This window comes from Camponotus vicinus, unplaced genomic scaffold, assembly GCF_025532165.1.
Source record: "Camponotus vicinus isolate PSW18456_S1 unplaced genomic scaffold, iyCamVici1.0 SCAF_10, whole genome shotgun sequence".
Taxonomy (NCBI): domain Eukaryota; kingdom Metazoa; phylum Arthropoda; class Insecta; order Hymenoptera; family Formicidae; genus Camponotus; species Camponotus vicinus.
Genome location: NW_028141946.1, coordinates 1955364 through 1978692, shown reverse-complemented (window position 1 = coordinate 1978692; position 23329 = coordinate 1955364). Strand labels below are relative to the sequence as shown.

Sequence of the window (23329 nt, the reverse complement as noted above, 5' to 3'; positions counted from 1 at the left end):
TTTCTTTTTTTTTAATTTTTTTCGATACGTTGGATTCCTTCTATGTATACATTTTTATATAGAAAATGTAAAATATTATATAATGTTTTTGCAAAATATAAAAGAATGTAATGTAATATAAAATGAGATGATCTTTATAATATCGAGCATAGAATATCGCATATTATTTTCTCAAGAGAGCAAGATTCAAGAGAAAATATCACAGATTTTTTAATGAAATACTTAACATCGTCAAAATACTTCTATTCAATCTGCATAAGAGATAAAAGCCAGTTAATAATTGTGTGGCTTGAGCAATCCGGCAACTGTTATAACCGACAATATTGCGGCATTCTGTTGCAGTTTGGCGAATTGAACGACAAGGAATGTATATAAGTCTATTCTTACTTTTTATTAACAGAATTACTAACGAAGCGAGTTTCGCGGTAAAACATCGATTTAGTAAATCTTAACGAAATTGGTTCTTCTTTCATTAAATGCAGTTTCTTGCTACGCGAAAGTTCGCAAAAAGGCAAGAAGTAACTTTTTCTTAACAATTCTTATTTAAACGTTTATACTTTACGTACATAATATAAAACGCTATTCTTCCATCGCAATAACGTTAACAGTCTTCTTAACAGTCTTGCTTTAGTTTCAGTTTTGATCAAATTTCTTATTTAATTATTTTTTATTTAATATTTTTTTTATTTAACGAAAGTGTTTTATTGATAATTTTTAAACAATTAAAGTCTGCAAATATAAATAAATTGTATATAATTATAATCTTTAATTGATTTCATATAAATTAAACAGAATATTAATTTGAAATTTAATTCAGATATGTGTAATATTGAGATACGAAAATTGCGTTAAATAATGATATTTCCGAATTTTTTTTTATTAATAATGGAAAATTGATCCCAAATTAAACGGTGATGATGATATATATGTACATGCTTTTGCTATTTGTGTACTATTATATATATTGTGTAAAATGTGTTTTATTAATTATATCGCAGAGAAGTTATTTCAATATAAAATGTGACAATTTAAATAGGATTTTCTCTTTGTGCAGATTGTATAAATTTCTCATCATATGTAAAATTAATGATATTATTCGGTAAAATTTGTGCTGCAAATTTTATTGAGCAAGACGCTTATATTCTATTCTTATATGCTTTTATATAAATGTGTATGGAATGGATTGAATTTTTTTTTGACTTCGTGCAAATAGGAATTTAATATCGATGTCCGTTCGAGATATGTAACAGACGCAACTAGCTTCCGCTAGTTTCGCGAAAAACCTACATTCAAACCTCAAATTACAATAGTAGAAAATGCAACAAAAACGCACCGAAAAATGGATTTTAATCGGTCATATCGTCGAGGTACTTTATCGTCATATATGAAAATGTGAAAAACAAGACGATGGAATAAAATTGGAATTATTATACATGTATACATTTACCCGCGAGCAATGTCGTCGCTCATCGTTTCGCACGATTCGCATTTAATGATGTTGGAGATCGCTGTGGAAAATGTAAGTGAATTTTTTCTTTGTATTTTAATATGATTTTCAATTTTATAATTTATAATATTTCCCATATAGATATGTATGTCGAAACTTAAACCATCTTGTACATTTCTTAGATTTAAAGAAATTTAGTAAGATCATATTTAGCTTTATATATAATTTTTGTATAGCTTTTGTAATTTCAAATAATGATTTATAGTATTTTACACTTTCATAATTTGTCCATTGCAATTTTTATCTTCTTTGCAATAAGTATTTTCATATCTTATATTCATTTATTATTATTATTACTATTAGCTAGCATACAAATTTTAATAATTTTTTAAAATAATATATTAATAAGGAGTATAGAATAAAATCACAGAAAAAGATGAAAATATAAATTACAATTTTTGCCTAATTATCATAGTATAGTTGCGGATATCAGTGGAAATCCTGAGATAAAAGAGTCAAATATTTTCATATTTCTACAATTTTATAATTAAATACGAGACACATTAATATCTAATTTTTGAAACCATTATTAGCTTACGAATGATAATGAATAAGTTTCAATGAATTATCGTCGCATTAATGAGCGCAATAAACAGTTGTTTGTCCCTTGGACTTCCGAGTTCGACAAAGTCATCCTGAAGAAGACGATCGTTATGTTTCGCATGTTGGACGAGGAGTGGACATCGCTGGCGCCGAATCGGCGCGATCATCGCCCTTATCACGGCTCCTGCTGCGAAAACGAGAATTTCTACGGCGGTAGATCCGTCATCTTTTGCGTACCGGCAGAATTCTTTAAGAAAAAAGCGATCGACGTCGATGTACAGCTCTACGTGCAGAGAGAAATGTGCAAGTATTTCGAGATGGACTCGTGCCAGAACGTCGGTTTCGCCACCGTGTCGGTCGATGATCTCCTGAATGGCATCGCCAAGCAGATGCGCGAGCGGAACGAATTGTCGGAGCATTTGTCGGACTTGTATAAGCAGCAGATTATCTCGAGGTGATTGCGCCGAAAAACACGGGCCGATAATTCGCCAATCGTCGAAACGGGGGAAAACTTTTTATTTCATCGAAAGTTCCGAACCAACCGTTCGATCACGTTCATTGCCGGATTCGTAGAGAGGAAGAAATAGCTGGCGTAATATTGTTTGTTCTCAATAATGCTTCTTTTCTATTCTTTGTACGAAAGAGACAATTCCCGTACACAAACAATTATGAGATATATAGTTGACGAAAAAAAAAAAATTAATGTGCATGATAGATAGACTAATAATGGGACTTTAATAACACGTTCAATATATGATTTAAGGTCCATGACGGGAACTTATAATCTGCTTGACGAAAACTTCGGGAATACCGCGGCCATGATCTCGCTCTACATCCGGATCAGCTGCCTCGGCAAGTGCCTCGTAACCGAGATTACACGCATCGAAAGTGGCATGTACGGCGCGTTCTGCGCTCGTAGGGAGCCGGATAAGGAACAGTATCTCGCTCGACAGCTGACACCAGACGAGCTTCAAAGCGGTCACTGGGACGTCAGAGATTTGCCTCGTATTCCTCGCGGACGCTTAGTATGCCGCTGCGAGGAGCTAAGAAAGAAAGATCTCGCCGTGGATTTAGCCGGTAATTGATTCCATTGCTTTATACAGAGATGCTACTTTCAAGTCTCTTCTACAAGACACGGAAAGAGCGTTATCTGACTTAATTCCAGAGAATAAAGCTCTTTCTTAAGTACAGTTAAGCCGCCAAACGCGACTATTCCATCTTGGTGATCCTATCATTTTTTTATTCTATGCAAAATGTACGTCTATACTGAAAGATTAAATGAAATGAACATCTTGCGAAAGCCTATTACGTTTCAAGTAATAAGATTTTTCAAAATGAGCGATCATTATTTTCGTTGAATTCAACGGAATAAAAATCTATACAATTGCACTTCATCTGAGAATAAATGACGCGATTGAAAATGCATTCACGTATTGATACATAATTGTCGGCAGCGAGAAGAAAAAGAAGAAGAGAACCCACAGCGCGCTCAGCTAACGCTGATAGATTTGTCACGACACCGGTTACTACAAATGCAGCGCGAGATGCAGTCGGGATCGCAAAGACGAGGATCCCAATTGCAAAGGCTCCTGCAGACGTTGCCATAATTAAAAGGGAAGAAGCACTCGCTGATTACGGTGCCTTGGGCGACGCTGATGTAGATGCGCTTGCAGACGCGCAGGAAAGAATCGTCGTGACAGATGCTTCTGCCATAGCTGCAGATACTGCTGCCATAGCTGCAGATACTGCTGCCATAGCTGTAGATACTGCTGCCATAGCTGCAGATGCTGCAGACGCGATTAGAAGAAAAGTGCCTACTGATGATCTTGGTGCTTTAGGTAAAATAGGCGTAGGTATCAATGCAGATGCACTTGCGGAAGTTACATCGTTTTATAAAATCTCGTCCGAGTAAATCTCCTAATTCTTAATACAATTCCTCTAATTATTTCTTTTTCGCGCATAAAACGACTTTAATATATCTTTGAATAGAAATATTACAGAAATTTGTGGAAAAAAAGAAAAAATATTTATCTAAAGTTATATTAAATTCCGAGAGATTTTTGAATATATAATGTACAAGAGAAATATGAAATATTTCCTCTTCTCATAGATGCCAAAGAACGTGCAATTGCGAGAGCGAAAGCGAAAAGAGACGCGATAAAGGATAACGGAAGAAAGACTTTCAAGAAAGCAAAAGATACGGCAACAATCGGTATTGCGGAAAGAGGGATGAGAATCTTCCCTTCCGTTTCTGCGTCCGTGTCTCCGTGTCTGCAAACATATCCTTCGTGTTTTCAATTGCAACCACTTTTAACTTGTTTCCCCTACTTCGACGTTTCGTTATATTGCTCGTGTTATAGGACGAAGGACATTGTCAACTGTCCTCTTGAATTCTTTCATTGTGTGTAACGAGTTCGTTCTTCCATCCTCTCGCGACAATGAGTCGACGGCTAGTGTCGGTTGAATAATTAAACCAAGACGGATATTGATTGAGTCTCCTTTGGGTTCTTAGGATTTCCATAATTTGATTCTTATTCCATCTTTTATTCTACTTTTATTCCATCTTTTGTTATTATATTTTCTTTCACATTTCTAATGTCACGCGGTGTCTTTGGACGATGATTTCTTCTGATGCATTAATGAAATCGGACAATCGCGTAAGAATGTCCAAATTATCAAACCATAGAGCCTGATCAACTTTTTTTTAAAATTTTCTTAATCCCGTTTTTATCAGTTTCAATCGAACGTAATGACGCAATCCAATCTCGCGCAATGTAATATTATTGATTTCGCTTACTTCACGAATCGTGTATTTAATTATAAGATTACAATTGAATTATTTAATTTTACAATATGAGACATAGGACCTGTCAAGTATATCAATTTTGAAAAATTTCCATCTTTATATAAAAAAAAAATTTTAACATCACGCGTTATTTATGTAAATATTTTCTATAAATATTGACTTTTTTAAATACACATATTCAAAAAATTCTGATAAAAATTTATTTCTCTCTGAAATTAATTTTAATGAAGGAGAGATTTTTTACTTCAAATTTGTTACTTAATAGGTTTTGATGGTTTTAAAATATGTAAAAATTTTAAGGTTTAAAAATATTAATAAATGAGAAGTTCTTTTCTTTTCTCTCAAATTTCTTTTAATGCAGACGCAAAAAGTCATCTGCGTTGAAAAATAAAAAAATATAGTTTATTATGAAATATATATTTATTATATAAAAATGATATGCATTTTTGACAAAAAAATATAATTTCTTTATAAATTATTTTGTTCTGTTTTGAGAATGAGTGCAATAAATTATGAGTGTAACGAACAAGGCATATTTTAAAAAATGCAATTATTAACAAAATGCCAGGTTTTACGATATTATATTTTAGAATTATATTGCATTTTCGAATGGATTTATGTCAAATAAATTTAATTTTTATTATTTTAAATCAAATGATCGCGATATGAAAAAAATCTTATCGAATCACAAGACAAAAGATGTAATCATTGAAATTTCTACATCGCATGATAATGGTTAATAAGGTGTGAAAGCCTTGTTTGTATTCTCATAACTTTACGCCTCTTTAATAATGCATACACGTGTCAATTAGCGAATTCAGTTGGATGCACTAGTGCGCATTAAACGCGCCCTTTCTCAGTTTTTTACAATAGCTTTTTTCAATACCAAAAAAAAGCTGAATGAAGCAACATTTAGTGCGCACCAGTGCGCATTAGTGTAGCTAATCGAATTCGCTATATGATTAAAGAGATAAAAAGAAAATTTTTATGCCGCTCTCTTTATCTTCATACATCGGATAGCGTAATGCGCGGCTACGATAAAAGGCGACAAAGTTAATTTTACGTAGCCAAATATGCGCATCGCAATTTGCGAATCGGGAATACGTTGTGTATCATTTCATACAATTGCTTGGATTTCACATTCAAATTTCATCTGTTTTTTTATCAGGAATCTCCAAGCGTTTTTCGATCAGAGAGATTGAATATCAAAATAATTTCAGTAGCGATTGTCTATATATCGATACTGCATACAGGGTGTTTTTAAACATGTGCGAAATTCGGACAGTGATTTCTTGGGTAATTTCTTGAAGAAAAGTTCATATGCAGTGTCCTAAACGGCACAGTTTTTAAATTATAGAGTGTTTAAAGTTAAATGAATGATTTCAAAAGTTAACAAAATTAAAAGATGACAAAATTATAAAAAAGAAACAAAATTATAAAAAAAATTATAGGAAATTATAGAAATTTTTGAAAATGATCACCTTCTGTCATAATACAAGAATCTGTTCTTTTTTCATTGATTGGTGAGTACACTCAAAAATACCAAGTATTATGAATTGCTTCGTAAGAGATGCAAGTATATAATTCCTTAAATTTTTAATATTTTCAATCGGGGTAGTATAAATTAAAGATTTAAAATGGTCCGAAAGAAAAAAATTTCCAAGGTATCCGGGTCAATTCTGGGGATCGAAGTGGCCAAGATTGAGTTATCTTAACTAAATATTCTTAATTAAATACTTTAACATTCTATTTCGAAAACTTAAGAAAATTTAAAACATTAGTGTGTATATAAATTTTTCTTCAATAAATTACCCAAGGGATCACCTCCCAATTTTTTTCACACATGAGAAACACCCTGTATAAAAGTATCTGTACCTTTAAAATTGCGATTTTTAAAAACCTTTAATGATATACCGATATTGAACTGGATGCGATAGATGGACCAATTTTTCAATTCTTGTCGACAAAGAGCAAACGATCTGCACCCGGAGGTGTAATAGGGGGGGAGGCAAAGTTAATTAAGGGAAAGCATCGATTTAGTTCAGTGAAATCTGTATTTATTACGAACTGTATATGTGAGTGAAATTCTTATTTAATAAATGAATTAGACACACAAGAAGGAACCGACTGTGAAAGTTTCCCTTTTAATAATACCTCCAGAAAGTTCTCTCTTTCGGACACGACGGAAGAGTCGTATCGCAACTTCTGTAAAACTCTATCGATTTTCACCGCAATAGTGTAAAACGAGATTCTAAGGGAAACAACGCATTTAAATCTCCCGACGACCATTTATTCCAAGCAATTGGTTCTCAGCTCACTACCTTAATCGATATGAGTAGCAAGGTACACGGAATAATAAATATATTGCTCTAAAAAGTCAGACATATAATCCGTATGCAAGTTACATACCCGTTTATACATACGTATTGTTGATTAAAAAATATATCTTGCACAATTAATCGCGACAAACAGTGCGTTAAGTCGATTTATCTTTACGTCAGAATATTATTCGCGCGGATATCATTGCTCCGAACAAATTTACGGGCTTTCGTGCGCAATCGTGCTTTCTTATACCCATTGTTTCGGTACCGAACGCGATCTAGCGTGCATTTCCGCCACGTTAAGCTCGGGGTGGGATTAAAGGAAAGAGGGCAGGTTTGTAAACTAACACAATGTAGGCAGGCTGCGATAGCGGTGCATTATCCGCATTTATGCCGACAGAAATCCCCCGGCTGGTTCATACATATTAACGTAGGAGTCATTGCGCGAGGCACCTTAAGCGGAAAACAAAACGGTCGGGAAAAATCACGACTGCGCTTTATAATAAGCGACACCACCAGAGCCAACGTTTTCCCTTGATTATTAACACCATAAATTACACCGGCGCGTTGCTCACTATAAAATCAGACGGCAAAATCGAAGTCGATGCAACGTAATATAAATTTAATATAAGTATGCAGTTTTTAATATCTGCATAAATAATTAATTGGAATTAATTCTCGTTATTCAATTTGGATATCGCAGTACACTAGAGTAGCATACTGGAGTTAATTCGATAAAAAATTGAAAAAGTATCATTAACATTACTTTTCATTTCTTGCTCTTGATCATTGCACCGAGAATTGTTTCTCTTTCATCCAAGCAAATTCTTTCGAGGCGAGAGAATTTAAAAAAATGTGGTCTGTAGAAGCTAATGGCTACAATAAAAACATAGAACGTGCTAATACACATAACGGAAAGTGTGGCTGACATTATTAGTTCCGGAAACTTCCCAAGTGCATTCGCACAACTAACTTGTAGAAGAAAGCTCTTACAACACGGATGCTCGCATCGAAAATGACAGCTCATTTATTATCCCATGATTATATTGTAATTATAAGTGCTTTCTATATCTCGATGTATGTATTATATATGTATAGTATCTCGCGAAATTTACAAGAATATTCAGCCGCATTGTGTGACAGAACGTTTCGATGTAATGATTTGTTAAAAGAAGCGGAAGATTGAATAATCGTCGCGAGGTGAGATTTTATACATTTTTGCACGTACTTTCACCCCATACTTTAATCGAGTTTCACATCAATCGAAAATTGAACACGTTGTGTGAACAAGTTGCCTTTGTTTCAATAAAAGTGTATGCGCCACAGGTGTTTTTCTGGAATTGAATGTTTAATCGCACAAGTTAGGATTTTTGCGATTTACTAACTCGCTAAACTTTTATTTAAAGAGTTCTTTAAAGCAAGTAAATGGTACTCACAATTATGTGTAACTCTTGAAAATGTATTTACGTTTAAACTAAATAAACATATTTACGTTTTTTATCAATTATTTAATATTTTTGTTTTTTATTAATTAATAATATTAGAGATGCATTTCAATATTATAAATTTTTTAACGAATTTTAATATCCAAAAATTATTTTTTTCCATATAAATTTATTATTTATTCTATATAAATATGTTTGCATGTGCATATCATATTGAATTTTAGATTTATATTTTATAATTTAATTATTTTTGAGAAGTAATTAATAGCACTGTTGATATAAATGACAACAGTGCTATTTATTTATTTTTTAATATAAAAAATAGATGTTACTGAATATTCTAAAATGCATTTTAATTTTTTAAAATTCATCTTAATTACTTTTTAACAAAAGAGCTGCCTCCCAATTCAAAATTTTTATAAACGATTTTTTTTTATTATATGCATTTTTCTTAGTTACTGTTTCCATTATCATTACAAGTATATATTATTACTTTCACGATAAACTCGGTCGAACGTATACCGGTGAAACGGATTGAATGGTCGACCGCTTGTCATACCTTGACCATGAATACGCATTATCACGTTTCGCGCGAGAAGGCTACTAGTCTTGTGGCGGGAGAGAGTTGCTGGAATTATAGTCATTAGAAGCAATGCGTGAAAACGTGATGTAGAAACATGAACGAGACTCATCTCCGGCTTTGATGCTAAAAGGCACTTTGCCGCGATTTCAGATATTCGTTCAGATACGTTTAATGTGAATGATTATACACTAGAATAATTATACGCTCAAGCGATTAATATTTACAACTAACGATCGGTTATTTGTTAGATCGCTTTATAATGAGATTGATACCATTTTTTTGGCTCGCCATATAATTTTATAAATAATACGTTAAGTAATATAATCGAAAATTGTTTACCTTTAAGATAATTTCGTTTGACCTCTGATTATTTATAAAAATGCATTTTCGATTTCTATCGTAGTATAGCTCAACAATAATCGAATGCGAGAACAATAAAGGTCAAAATTTAGAGAGCGAGCAGGAACAGGGAATGACAGGGACTCGAAGCTCGATCAACCGCTGAAGGAGCACATATTGACGGTACAGCCATTAATTTGGCGCAATATCACTGGTATCATCCTCCTCCATGTCATACCCATCTGTATGTTCGTCACGCGATATGACGAGATGAAATTTTGGATCTGGATATTTGGTACGTATTTTTATTAAATTGAAATTCACTTTGCATTCCATATTTTTTTATCCTTTGATAAAATCAAATTTCACAGCATGAATTGCATCTATTGCTAGGAATGTTACATGGTGCAGTTTTTCTATGAAACTTAGATTACTAAAATATTTATTTGCGAATAAATATTTTTTCTATCACATATAATTCCTGAAGTCTCGTATTTGTCTATCTATTATTGTCGATTTATTTGATAAAGAGAAAGAGAGAAAGAGCCGAGAATTATTATATTTATTTCTTGTAAAAAGATTATCCTATCTCATAATACAAGGTTTAATTTACTTGCTTGGTCTTTAATGTTTCATAGTTAGTTACTTGTTTTACACGGCGTATTTCGCTTGAAATAATAAAGAATAAAGTCTGATCTTGCTTTCTCATTTCATTTCTCGTGTTCAGAAATAATATATAAGCTGCTGGTTTGGATGTAACAGCAGGCGCTCATCATCTTTAGGCACATAGAAGCTAAAAGCTAAAGTTCAAACTACCACTCTACCAACTATAGAATTCTGCTCGTTTATTTATACTGCAACGGACGGATAGGAGCTTTAAATATTACAATCGTGATTATCTGATTAGTTAATGGACACATTAAAATTTATTATAATATGTACAGAGCGAATTGTTACTCCGAGAAAGATTTATTTTTCTATGTGAGGAGACACTTTAATACGCAGTTCTTTACGCAAAATGTGCAATTTAAAATCCCTAAGTACAATTTTAAATCTACTTTTATGCAGTCTTTGCGGATTCTTTATGACGTATTTGGTATTAAATATATTAATCGCAGACGACTATGTCCGCAATAAATCATTAAACGCACAATTGCAATGATATAAATTTCAGTAAATAATTGACTTCGGTAGACTAATGGTAGTAAATAATTACAAACGTTTATATTTGTATTATCCGTATTTTCGTTAACATAATATAATGCTACATAAATTAATCATCTCTATCATTAATTTTGCATATATTCCCTGGCTTAATGTTTTCACTGTGACATAACACTGAATTATTCGAATAATTTAATGTATAATGAAACCGAAAAGTTATTTGTGTTGAAGATTCAATATTCATATTGACGTTTGTAAGTTGCATAAAATTTTTCTTTTCTTTTTTCTTCTCTCTCTAACTTATAATATCTATATAACTTATAATCTCTATAATTGAATTAAATGTAAATTCGAAATGTAAAAAAAAATACTAAAGGATGATTAGAGAACGCGGTTCGAAATTGATAAAAAAAGTCACGATCACATTAAGTTGGGTTGCTCGCAAAATTGCTTGGTGATTATTTGTCTAGAACGGCTGTGACGTGCTTGCATGGGATACATCAAGTAGAATTAATTGCGAGGAGCATTTCATTAGAGAGCGGGACTGAGCACGTGTATCGCAATTAATTTTGATTTATATGCGCGCTTGAGTCGTGCAACATAAAAAGGAAACATCGTTGAGCACGTATGACGCTCGCAAATGCTTTATATTGCAGGTATTACTAGCCAATTATACTGTCGCTTCATCTTGCCAGTTGTAATATCAGTCTATTTATAACGAGACCTGGATTATAATAAACAGTATTTCTCCGTTACGTGTGGAGTATTTTCTGTCCACAGTTCGTTTGGCATACATGTCGGGAAATCGACCGTATGAAAAGTACGTAAAAACCCCTCTGCACTCTGGATTTGTACCGATCAATATAACGAATTGTGTTCAGATATGAAAATAGAGAGAAGTATTATTTTATTATTTATTATGAAGGAATATCGAATTTTGTCGACGATTTAAAATTTTTTTTGACGTATGACATAAATTTAAATGGAATAATCGACATTCCTTGGTTAAACATTGCAGAAATTTTCTAACGGTAAAATCATTTCATGATATTATGACCCTCACCTTGTTAAATATATTAGATTTATATATACATAAAAGAAAAGTGATTGATCGTAGATTTCCTATATATATATGTATATTTTATAAATTATATTTTCTAAAAGTGCTCTAACAGCACTGTAAATCAGTGATAATACACTGATTCACTTTTAGAGAGTAGATTGCAATGAATTTTTAATCGAAAGTATGTAATTGCTTGCTTCGTATTTACATCATTTCATTAACTTTCCAAGAGATGCGAATCTTGTAACAAGTATTATACCTATTTAAAAATTCAAGTTTCTAGGTTGGATTCTCGATTTACTCACTAATTCTATTAATTATGTTTATTCATACTGTGAATAGCAAAATGCATGATGATTTATAACATTTTAGAAAATTGAGTTTAGTTTCCTCAGGAACAGATATTTCAATGATTGCAAATAAAATGTAATAGTAGATAACAAATTAATTTTTATTATTTAATAAAATTATAATAAATTAAGGCATATTTATATAAACATACATGTTTATAAAAAACATTTTAATTTTTGTTTCATATTTGGTATTCGTTTCTTCTATGAAAAAATGATCAATTATTATCTAAGTGAGACATTTTTTGAGAATCCCAAAACTTTCTTACAAATTCATATATTTTAAAATAAGACAAGTATATTATTATTATTATTATTATTATTATTATTATTATTATTATTATTATTATTACGAAATTATCAAAGAGGTTTTCACATACAAAATACCGTAATATTATAATTTTCACATACAAAAATACTATAATAGATATAAATTGTAAGATATTATTTTGAGAGAAAGAGAGAGAAAGATTAAAGAATCTGCTACATGAGATTTTACAGTAGAAGAGTTTGTTCGGGCTCGGATTAAGCAGTGAAACTTCCTTTTTACTACTTTTTGACGTTGCAAAAAGGCAACGAAGAATTCAACAATATATTGTTGGCGAAGGTTGGCACAATTACCATTATTGTTTCCCGTGGAACTATAAAACTGCGGAGTTGGATTTATATCGTCTGAATCCGATGACTGCTTTTATAGATTTCATGGTCTAGTTGGATTGACATATGAACTGACGAATTCCGAGATGATTGACAGATTTTGTGTAAAAAAAAGATGTTGGATCTCTCGAGATCAAGTGCAAAACAAATATCTAAAATATATAGCTGCTATTGAATAGAAAAGCAAAAAAAAAGGAAGAGAGAAATAAAAATATCTAACATGTACTGACTGATATGCTATTGTTCTTGTCACAGTATATACCTGATTTTTTAATAATATTTATTTATTATTATATGCTTGTAGATATACAAAACGAGCGCTTTAGGAGCGCTTTAAAATATGTAAAACTTTTTACGCTGTATTTTTACGATAAAAAATATTTTACGATAAAACAAAATAATATTATGTTAATTATTAAAAGTTCCATTGGAATTTAAAATCCTCACTTTTAATTACGAATATACTAGATAGATAGTTAATATCCTTTGCATGTTTCGCACACAAGCTCCTGCAAAATTTTTATCCCGGATAGTGCGGAATTTTAAGCGCTGCGAAATTTTAACGAAGTCTCTGTCACACACGATACGTATCAGATGTACCACATGGATAAAGCACGCATCTCCATGCAACCCCTGCGGTCAACGATTTATATAAACGCCCTACATACGCAAAGTCACGTTTTGCCGATAAAAAAAGAAAGGGAGATACCAGAAAAGTGTTATCGATCCGGATAGGTTGACGTCGCGTCATTTTATCCGGCGGTTAAATTTAGTATATATCATCGCACACAATCGCACATATGCGTATGTATTTTCTATAGAGAGAGAGTCTATATACAGAGTATAAAGAGTTTGTGCGACTTCCCGCACCCTTTACGCGTATGTATCTCTACGTATCTATTCATACAACCGACCGAATATATATTTATCGTCTATGTGAACATACGTTATAATATGTCTATTTTTGTCACAGTGCAACGCAATCGATCATTTTAATATCGCTGCAAATGTTCCCGCGCATTTCACGATGCGTGACAGCGTCGAGAAAATCTGGGACGAGAAAAGAACCGCCACAATGGCTGCACATGTGGACTGTACAATAAGAACGATTGATGGTAATATGCGCTCATGATTATTCAATTTGCACATTCTATTTATTCATGCCTTTATGAGAAATGTAAATTAACGACATCGTAATCGTTAAAAATATTTATCAAAAATTTGTTAAACAATATATTTTATATGTCAGCATGCATGTAAAATATGATTCAAAAATAATAATTAACTTGTTATTGAATAAAATTTAAGATAAAAATATTTTTAATTTTCACGTAATGCATTAGAAAGGGTATCCTTTGAATTCCGTTCCTATATAGTTCCTATATATAATTCTATAAATTATATAATTCCTATATAATTCCTATATAGTTTCTTTATCATTTTGATTTAGATTTTATATATATAAATCGCAAGTATAGAATATTTAAATATGTATCGTATCTCTTTTTCTCTTGTATATTTATCTCTTGTATATTTAAATAAAGATTTTATTTTTGATCACCGTTTTTTTAAACTACTGTGCGTCGTATGAATTATAATATCATTACTATTATTGATATTATAATATAATATCATATGTAACATAGATGCGATATGTTGATATACATATACAGGGTGTTCCATTTTATTTTTGTCAGTCACATATCTTGATATTACTTAGAAAAAATGTTTCAGACAAAAGTTGTATGGCTTGAAGGGGCCATAAGATGGTGTCATTGGTTTGACCTTTAAAAGTCGTTTGAAGGTCACGTGAAGGTCACCTTCAATTTTTTAAATAGAACTGCCTACGTTTTATTACATATTCTTGCAGCTCATCTCGAGAGCTTTCCAAAACATTATAATTATAATTATAAAATCGAAAGCGAAAAACTTTGACTTTATGCAACTGTTTAATCTTTGCCCAGTTACGCAAACATGTCTGATCTTTAGCAGAATATAAAATCGCAATAATTTATATTGTGCAAACTTACTATTTTAAATTATTATAGGCTTATTATTCTAAATTATTATTATTATAAATTATTATTCTAAATTATTAAAACATTTATTCTCGTGCATCTCAAAAATAGTAATTTTAAAAACATATTAATCTTTGTACGCATATTTTTAAATCGTAATTAAAACTTCTATCCAATTTCAACTTTATATTCATTAAATGCCAACGTTAGACACATTTGCATAACTAGATGAAGGTTAAGCAGTTGCATGTAACATATTAAAAAGATACGCAAATGAATACTAACGATTGACACAATTCAATGTTTTAATTTATTTCATTATTTCCTATCTTCTTTATTGTTTATAGCAAGCCTTTCTTTTTCATCAATTAATAGTAATTTTTTTTATTAATTAATTAATCTCTTTAATATAATATAATCGAAAAAATATATAAATTTTAATTTATCAATGCAACATATATAATATATGTAATATATATAGTATATATATATATATAAACTGGAATATATATATATATATATATATATATATATATATATATATACTGGAACATTTTCTTGTATCTCATATTTTTCAAAATATTTGCCTGTTAAGATTAAAATCACCCGGTGTATATATATATATATATATATATATATATATATATATATATATATATATATATATATATTATATACATACATATATATATATATATATATATATATGCCACACACACACACACACGCGAGCGCGCGCGCGCACACATATATATATATGTGTATATATAACCGATAAATAATATATCGACATATGTAACAAAAAATCAAAGAATGGAGAATGTTTATAGAAATTGAGAGGGAGAGCATAGGAAATCAGGAGAACAGCGAAAGTTTCAGGATAAGGAGAGTTAATATATCTTATGTTAGACTGAAAGAAAACCGCGCTACCCCGCACCAAATAGCAGTCCACATTTTCTCTTCCCCGATGTATCATATTTTAATGCTTTGGATACACATTGGCAGTGGGGAGTTTCTTATAAACACCGTGCTACTATATATTATCCAGTGGAACAGAATGAAAAGTAGTGCGACGCACATCAATTTTTCATCCTTATCAGGTTCGCTCGATAGCATCTCGAGACGTACATTTCACGAATACGGAATTGTTTAAAGTAAGTATACAGACTATATAATTAAGATAAAAACAACGTAATACGCTTCATATTTACTTAAATAAATATAAAATATGATGAATAGATAACTTATGAATAGTTTATAAATAGTTTTTATTCATAGTTGAAATTTATACAAAGATTTAATAATATTACAATTAATAATTACATCAATTTTGATTAATTGAAAAATTCTAATAATGAGATCGATTTCCTTGAAAATATTGGAAAGGGCGTTTTCTCTCGGACTTAAAAACACCCTGTACTTATTGTAATTATATCATATAATTAACAAAAATAATTTTTTTTAAATTATACAATTCGACGGAAAATAAAAATTCATATTTTAAGTCAATAAAAATATTTGATTGAATATTTACAAGATTTGCATCTTTCTATTTTCTAAAAAAAAAAAACTGGACACTCATTTGTAATTCCTTAACCTTTATCATTGTTTCTAGCGATGCCTCTTCGTTCCATTCTGCTTTTGTAAATTTTTCTTTTGTACATTTTGTTCATAGTCTGCTAGGAAAAATGATAAAAAAATGTTATAATAGAGCTAGGACATATTACCCTTATGTGGAACATTTTTGCATTTTTAAAGAAAAATCTTCATGTTTCTCATATATACATTGAATAAAAAAATTTTTATATAAGACTTCGATTATGTTTTATAAGTTATACTTTTAGAAATATAATAAGAACATAAATGACAATTGTTTTTGTGAAATGAAAAATGATCATAAACACTTATCAATAAATTTTATAACCTATTTTCCTAAATAGTTATTGATTTTGTTATTGAATTTTTTCGCATTCAGAGCAGTTCTATATGGTTTCCTAATTAATTGTGCATTGCCACTTATCGACTCCCATTTCCATAACACTTATTGATAAACACATTATGTCTAAGCAATGAGTTTTCATTGGCGAGACGCCAATTCATTACACAGTTTTATTCTATACTAACATAAATTATTATACGAGGTCTTTAAGTGACGAGCGATATGATTTTTCTAGCTCTTAATTAAATTGTTATATTATGAATGCGACATGTTTTTAAAAGAGATGAAAGATGTAAATCGAACGAAATCGACGATATTATGAAACGCTACATAATTTTTCACAACATATTTCACGGCAATCTTTTTTCGAGATCCAAATAAATAAAGTTACAAATATATGTTTTCCATTCTCATTAATTAATTAATTCGAATATGATTCGGGGTTCTCATAATTCTCTTGTGGCAAAAATATTTTATGACAACAAAATTATGTGATGTATACTTATTTGCAGTTATATGCTACTATTAAATTTTGATATAGAAATTGTAGAATCGGACAAGTTTGATTCGAATAAAATATTGAAAAACGCAATGTCAACGTTATTTTCCACTTTTTGCCTTGCTGCAATTTGAGCCATATCACAAATTGTATCCCTTTCATATATAAATTCTCCTTTTTTCTATAATTTTTTTCAAACTAACATTCAAAAAACTTCCTATACTTTTTACATTTTTCTCTATAAAAAAGATATTTATGCACATGGCAGGAAAACCTTGTCCATGGAAGCTAATAATTTAAAGATATGTAGAATATAAATAACAGAAATTTAGCATAGTATAAGTGACTGCATATTCATTATAATCTTCGTAATTACATTACTTTGTTATGATATTTCCATACATTTAATCGCTTAGGAATGTACTGATATCCGGATATACATGTACTAAATATGATTTTATTGTAATATTATACATAATGTAAACTCAAATTAATTTTTGAGAAATTGATCATTCTAGTAACATTTTGTTTTTACACAATTAGTTTTATGAAACAATTAATATAATAAAAGGAAAAAAAGAGATTGCAATTATGTATTCCAAAAAATATTATGTAATTTTATAATACAAAATTATTTTGTATAGATGTTCTTTTTTAAATCAGATATTTCAGCCATCATGTTTCGATCATTACACATAAAATGTATCGCGTGACAGTGATCACAAAAATATATAACTTCATCGAAAAATAATGCGTCTTTGATGAATAATTCGCTTTTACTTTTAAGACAAATTCGATTAAAAACATGTCGGTGAAAAAGATCAGCTGGACAGACATAATGTGCAATTACGTTGGTTGTGAATGTTAATTATGTTTTCATGTTTTACACGTGGAGATGCTAATCATTTCCTGGCAAAAGACAGTCATGAATAATGGAATTCCGCTCATATAAACGCCATGGCTTAGTTTATTAATCACAAGTGAGCTCGTTTTTTAATGAGATATGAATCTTACTCGTATCATGCGCTGTATAAGTTTGTGAGTAAAAGTGTTGATTATCTTTATAACGATTTGCATCGTTAACTTTTTAATGTATAACAACAACGTGGAATTTTCAAATTCTATTTTAATATTATGTAAGTAAACAATAGATACATTGATCTAAAAATTTACATTTTTGTATACGTTATAGCAGTTTATTTGGTGTATAATTAATTCAATTTTATATCGCTATAATTATCGTTATAATTAAATGAATTTAATGAAAAAGTTTATAATTTTTAATATTTATTTATTTAAAAAAGAATTTATTATATTATAAAAGAATTCATTATTTAATTATTATTTATTTATTATATTTAATTATTATTTCTATTTATTATATTTGAAAATCATGAAAAAATGAAAAATGCTAATTCATATTATTATTTTGGTAAAATAAATATGTAATTATATTTTAATTTCCCATTACAGCATTAATTATTATACATATATACTGAAGTTTCTGCAATAGAAGTATTAATATTATTTATCATATATATATATATATATATATATATATATATATATATATATATATAACAAATATATATCTTTTAAAATAATGTGAACGATTTCTTTGTCAGAATAAGTATTATTCCAGATGCATGTGTAGTAAATATGCATTAGCGAACACCAATAAAATAAACAAATATGCCAACGTTGACGTTTCATTCAAACATTTTATTCCAGCAATGTACAGTTCAACGATAACTGAATACGAGGACAATAAAAGCCGAAAGTTAACGCTGGGAACGGAGAATGGCAAGAATTCGATTCTCGATCAACCGCCAAAAGAGAACATACCGGCGGTACAACCATTGATTTGGCGCAATGTCATTAGTATTCCTGTTCTCCATGTCATTGCAATTTATCTATTCGTCACGCGATATAATGAGGCGAAATTTTGGACTTGGATATTTGGTACGTTTTTATTCAAATTAAATCATTAGTTCTCCATTCCATATATAATTTCATTATTCCAAATATAATTTCATATTGCCTAGATTTTAAATTAAGTTTTATAATACGAGATGCGCTGGAAGTGATAAAGAAATGCATCGTTATTTTTTGTAAAATTTGAAATTAATTTATTCCAATGTTTAAAATCTTAACAAGTAAGATTTATATATTAAAATCCGCTCATTTTCTCTTCTATGCAAACACAACATTGGAATAAAGAATATTCCTTATTTGCATATTTTCAACTTAACTTGTGAAAATTTCTTATTTTCGTCTATAAGTTAAAAATATATTTAATATTTTGAGATATTTTTTTATGCAAATCATCTCATTTAATAATATATACAAAAGAAGCCTAATATTCAGATTTTCACTTTTAAATGTCTTATTTTATAGTTACTTAATTGAGAAATTAATATCATATATTTTGTTTGAAATGAAAAAGAATAAAGTCTGATGTTGCTTTCTCATTTTATTTTCCATGCATTCAGTAATATCATATGGAATCCTTGGTGGTTTGGGTGTAACGGCAGGTGCTCATCGTTTTTGGGCACATAGGAGTTATAGTGCCACACTACTACTTAGAATTATACTGGCTTGTTTTTACTGCACAGCCGGACAGGTAATCATCGTGAAGTAGTTGTTGATATAATCATCTGATATTGAATATATCAATTAATTTTAATCAAACAAATTAAATATAATATAATTCAAGATTATCTAATCTAGTTCGTGTAATTTTGAAAAATTCCCCAGAATATTTTCTAATTTGTAGACTCATCTGACTAAATGGATTCGCGTCCACCGAACGCATCATAGATACACAGATACATCCGCGGATCCGCATAATGCTAGTCGCGGTTTTTTCTTCTCCCATGTTGGCTGGTTAATGATGAAGCATCATCCGGCAGTTAAAGAATATGGGAAAAATGTGAATATGAGCGATATCGCTGCCGATCCTGTAGTACGTTTCTTCGACAAGTAAGTTTAACATTTCAACATATTTGAAACAATGACCATGGTTTCCCCAATCACGATATAGAAAATAAGACAGTTGAGTGATTAACATACGATAATTAAAATCTAATTGATTGAATTTATCAGCATATACTAATCAGTTCAATTTTGTCAATTGTTATCTTACAAATTAATCTTCCAAATACTTAATATTTATTCCTAGTCTTTTTTAATCCTTAGAAAGAATAAGTATATAAATTTTATGTTTTCCAAAAAAATGGAAATTTTTATATAACACAAAAATATTAAGAAAATATTAAGAATCATTTTTCTCTTTCATAAAACAGTAATATAATTTCAGATATATTGGGTGTTAAAAAAGTCTGGACACGGTCGAATATCTCGATAAGGAAGAGTTTTGTAATTTGCAATTAACAATTACATTTTTTTTTTCGAAACAATTATGTGTTTTCTTTACACCAATTGATTCCTCTCATTATTTTGTACTTAAAAGTATTAGGGTAAGATAATCGAAAAATGAATATTTTACAAGATATTTTACAGTTTATGTAAAATTAAGAAATTATTTCAAGCCTCATAACTCGGAAAGTACTTAATGAAAACTAACTTAATTATAGTGTGTTGGAAAGCTCTCGAGATAAGCTACAAGAATATGTAATGAGAAAGAGTAGGTTCCATTTAAGAAATTGAAGGTGACCTTCATGTGACCTTCAAATAACTCTTCAAGGTCAAACCAATGGTACCATGTTATGTCCCCCTCGAAACCATACAACTTTTGTCTGAAACACTTTCTAGTAAAACTCTTCCTTATCGAGATATTCAACCATGTCCAGACTTTTTTAACACCCAGTATATTATACGTATAATCGCAGATATATATGTATTATACGTTTCTCAATTATTCTATTACTTTTTTATTATTTAATTATCTTTCTAAGTATATAATATACTATCATTTTTTGTGAAGTAGAGAAAGAAGATAGAATTTGTTGTATAATACAATATGTATATAATACAAAACTATTTAGCATTTCTTAAAAGGAGATAAATATATTATAATAGAAATTCTATTATGTTTTAATACGAACACATTCATAGTTTAAATATTTTATCAAATCATTCTCTCTCTCTCCCTCTCTCTCTCTATCTTTTTGTGTATTATATTTACTTGAATCTATGCTCAAAGTGAAAAAATGTGAAGAAGTGAAAGATGGTTAAAAAGAAAGAATATTATATAACTTGCATTCAAAAAACGTGAAAAACAAATGGAATTTTTGCAAAAAATTCGAACAAAATCCGCAAAGAAATTGCGGCCATTGCCGGAATTAAATTGCTCGCATAATCGTTCAAAAATGAGGACGATGGTCTGTGATGTTAATGATGCTGAATATGAGAGAGATTAAAAAAGATCAATTGCGCGAGAAATTTCATCAGGACGGAATTGAGCGCATATCTCAATTAATTTGATTTATAGTTTGCATCATTGATTAATGATCCTAGGAGAAACTCAACTACGCTAAATAATAAGCACAAGTATATTAAATGCACAAATGCTTTATATTGCAGATATTATCCGCCGATCATGTTGTCGCTATGCTTTGTTCTACCGACTCTGGTACCCGTATATATATGGAACGAAACCTGGATAGTAAGCATAGGTGCTACGATTATCCGCCACCTATCTATGTTGAATGTGGCTTTTGCTGTCAACAGTTTTGCTCATTTATGGGGCACTCGCCCGTACAACAGGTACACATCAATCTTTTGGATTCACGTTTGCGCAATTGCTATAATAATCAATCATCGTACCGTTCGAATTGTGCTCAAGTATAAATAAAAAAATATCACACAATTTGTCACGTAGAAAATTATAAATTTTCTTTTTCGATAAGACATTTAATAGAAGTTAAGTGGAATAATTTTTTTTGGAAAAGTGAGGCATTTTGAGGAATTAATATTCATTTAATAATGAAATATTAATTGATGTTACACGATAATTTTTTCGCGCGCGCGATTAATACTCTTATTTAATAAATTTCAATTATTTCTCATAATTCTTATAATGACATTATTCCGTTATAATATAATTTTCTAATATTCCATTGCAAAAAAGATAATAAATTAATTCCTATTGTTTGATAAAATTATAATAAATCAGATTTTTAACATAAAATTTTTTTAACTAAATTTTTATAACTGTATTTTTTACTAAAATATATATTTATAAAGAACATATTCCTTGTGATTTCATCTGATATGATTTGCATTTTATGGTATATATTTGTTTTATGAGTAACGTCAATAGGTATTCGTTCTGTCTCACAGAAGGAAAATTGATATAAGAAGAATTGAAAATTATTATAAGAGTCTTCTTATTCTTTTTTTCTAGAATTTTAAGATTTTCTCCTTTTCTATACCTTTTCTGTACCTTTTAAAATAAAGCATACACGTCGATCATCGAGAAAATAAATTTACTAAAGGGAATTTCATACAGAGGTACTATAACTGAGGTAGAAGTAAAATGTATTATTCCGCTTAAATAATCTGTTGCATGAGACTCTGAAGTTTGTTCGCGTATAGTGATCTCAGAGCGGCGAAATTCTCTTCTTTCTCTACTTTGTTTTAGAAATTTTAAGGCAACTGAGAATCCAACAGTATCCTTCCTTGCTCTCGGTGAGGGTTGGCACAATTACCATCACTCCTTCCCGTGGGATTACAAGGCCGCGGAGTTAGGTTTGTATCGTCTCAATCTGACGACTGCCTTTATAGATTTCATGGCCTGGTTAGGATTGGCGTACGATTTGAAGACATCAAGTTCCGAGATGATCGACAAATTTTGCGTGAATAAAGGTGACGGTACGGGCCTCTTAAAACCAAATGCAAAGTAGATATATAGATATTAAATAAAAAAAAAGAATTAAAAAATTCAATGAGAATAAGTGTATATGTGTATGTAATCTTCTTTTTTTGACAATTTTTCTTTATATACACATTGTTCGCATCTAAAACAAATGATGTGTATATTAAAGATTAATAAAAATTCACAAGACATCTATTCTGATTTTTGAAACAAATTTGCTAATGATATTATTATCTTGTGAACTATAATAAAACCA

The 23329-nt window shown here is 30.0% G+C and overlaps 2 protein-coding genes, 1 long non-coding RNA gene and 1 pseudogene across 6 annotated transcripts in view; 3 read left to right on the top strand and 1 right to left on the bottom strand.

The window, feature by feature from the left end:
• The window catches only part of Fstl5 (follistatin-like 5), a 66601-nt gene that overhangs the window by 15783 nt on the left and 27489 nt on the right, over positions 1-23329 (bottom strand). The window lies entirely within an intron of this gene.
• On the top strand, positions 276-5184 carry LOC145960235 (uncharacterized). 2 transcript variants are annotated; one of them, XM_083079535.1, is made up of 6 exons: positions 276-511; positions 1214-1519; positions 2104-2504; positions 2814-3127; positions 3505-3888; positions 4161-5184. In XM_083079535.1, exons 2-6 carry the CDS (start codon positions 1457-1459, stop codon positions 4457-4459), a joined length of 1461 nt encoding a protein of 486 aa, XP_082935661.1. In that variant the 5' UTR covers positions 276-511; positions 1214-1456; the 3' UTR covers positions 4460-5184. The 2 variants fall into 2 exon arrangements, with proteins under 2 accessions (XP_082935661.1, XP_082935662.1); XM_083079536.1 differs by having other exon boundaries at positions 278-511; positions 3505-3899; positions 4161-4336.
• Positions 5450-11718, top strand: LOC145960261 (uncharacterized). Its single transcript, XR_014435313.1, has 3 exons — positions 5450-8377; positions 9609-9839; positions 11365-11718. It is a non-coding gene; the product is annotated as an uncharacterized LOC145960261 (long non-coding RNA).
• Positions 18807-23209, top strand: LOC145960260 ((11Z)-hexadec-11-enoyl-CoA conjugase-like; annotated as a pseudogene). Its single transcript, XR_014435312.1, has 5 exons — positions 18807-19196; positions 19727-19874; positions 19965-20216; positions 21780-21962; positions 22840-23209. The product of XR_014435312.1 is annotated as a (11Z)-hexadec-11-enoyl-CoA conjugase-like (transcript).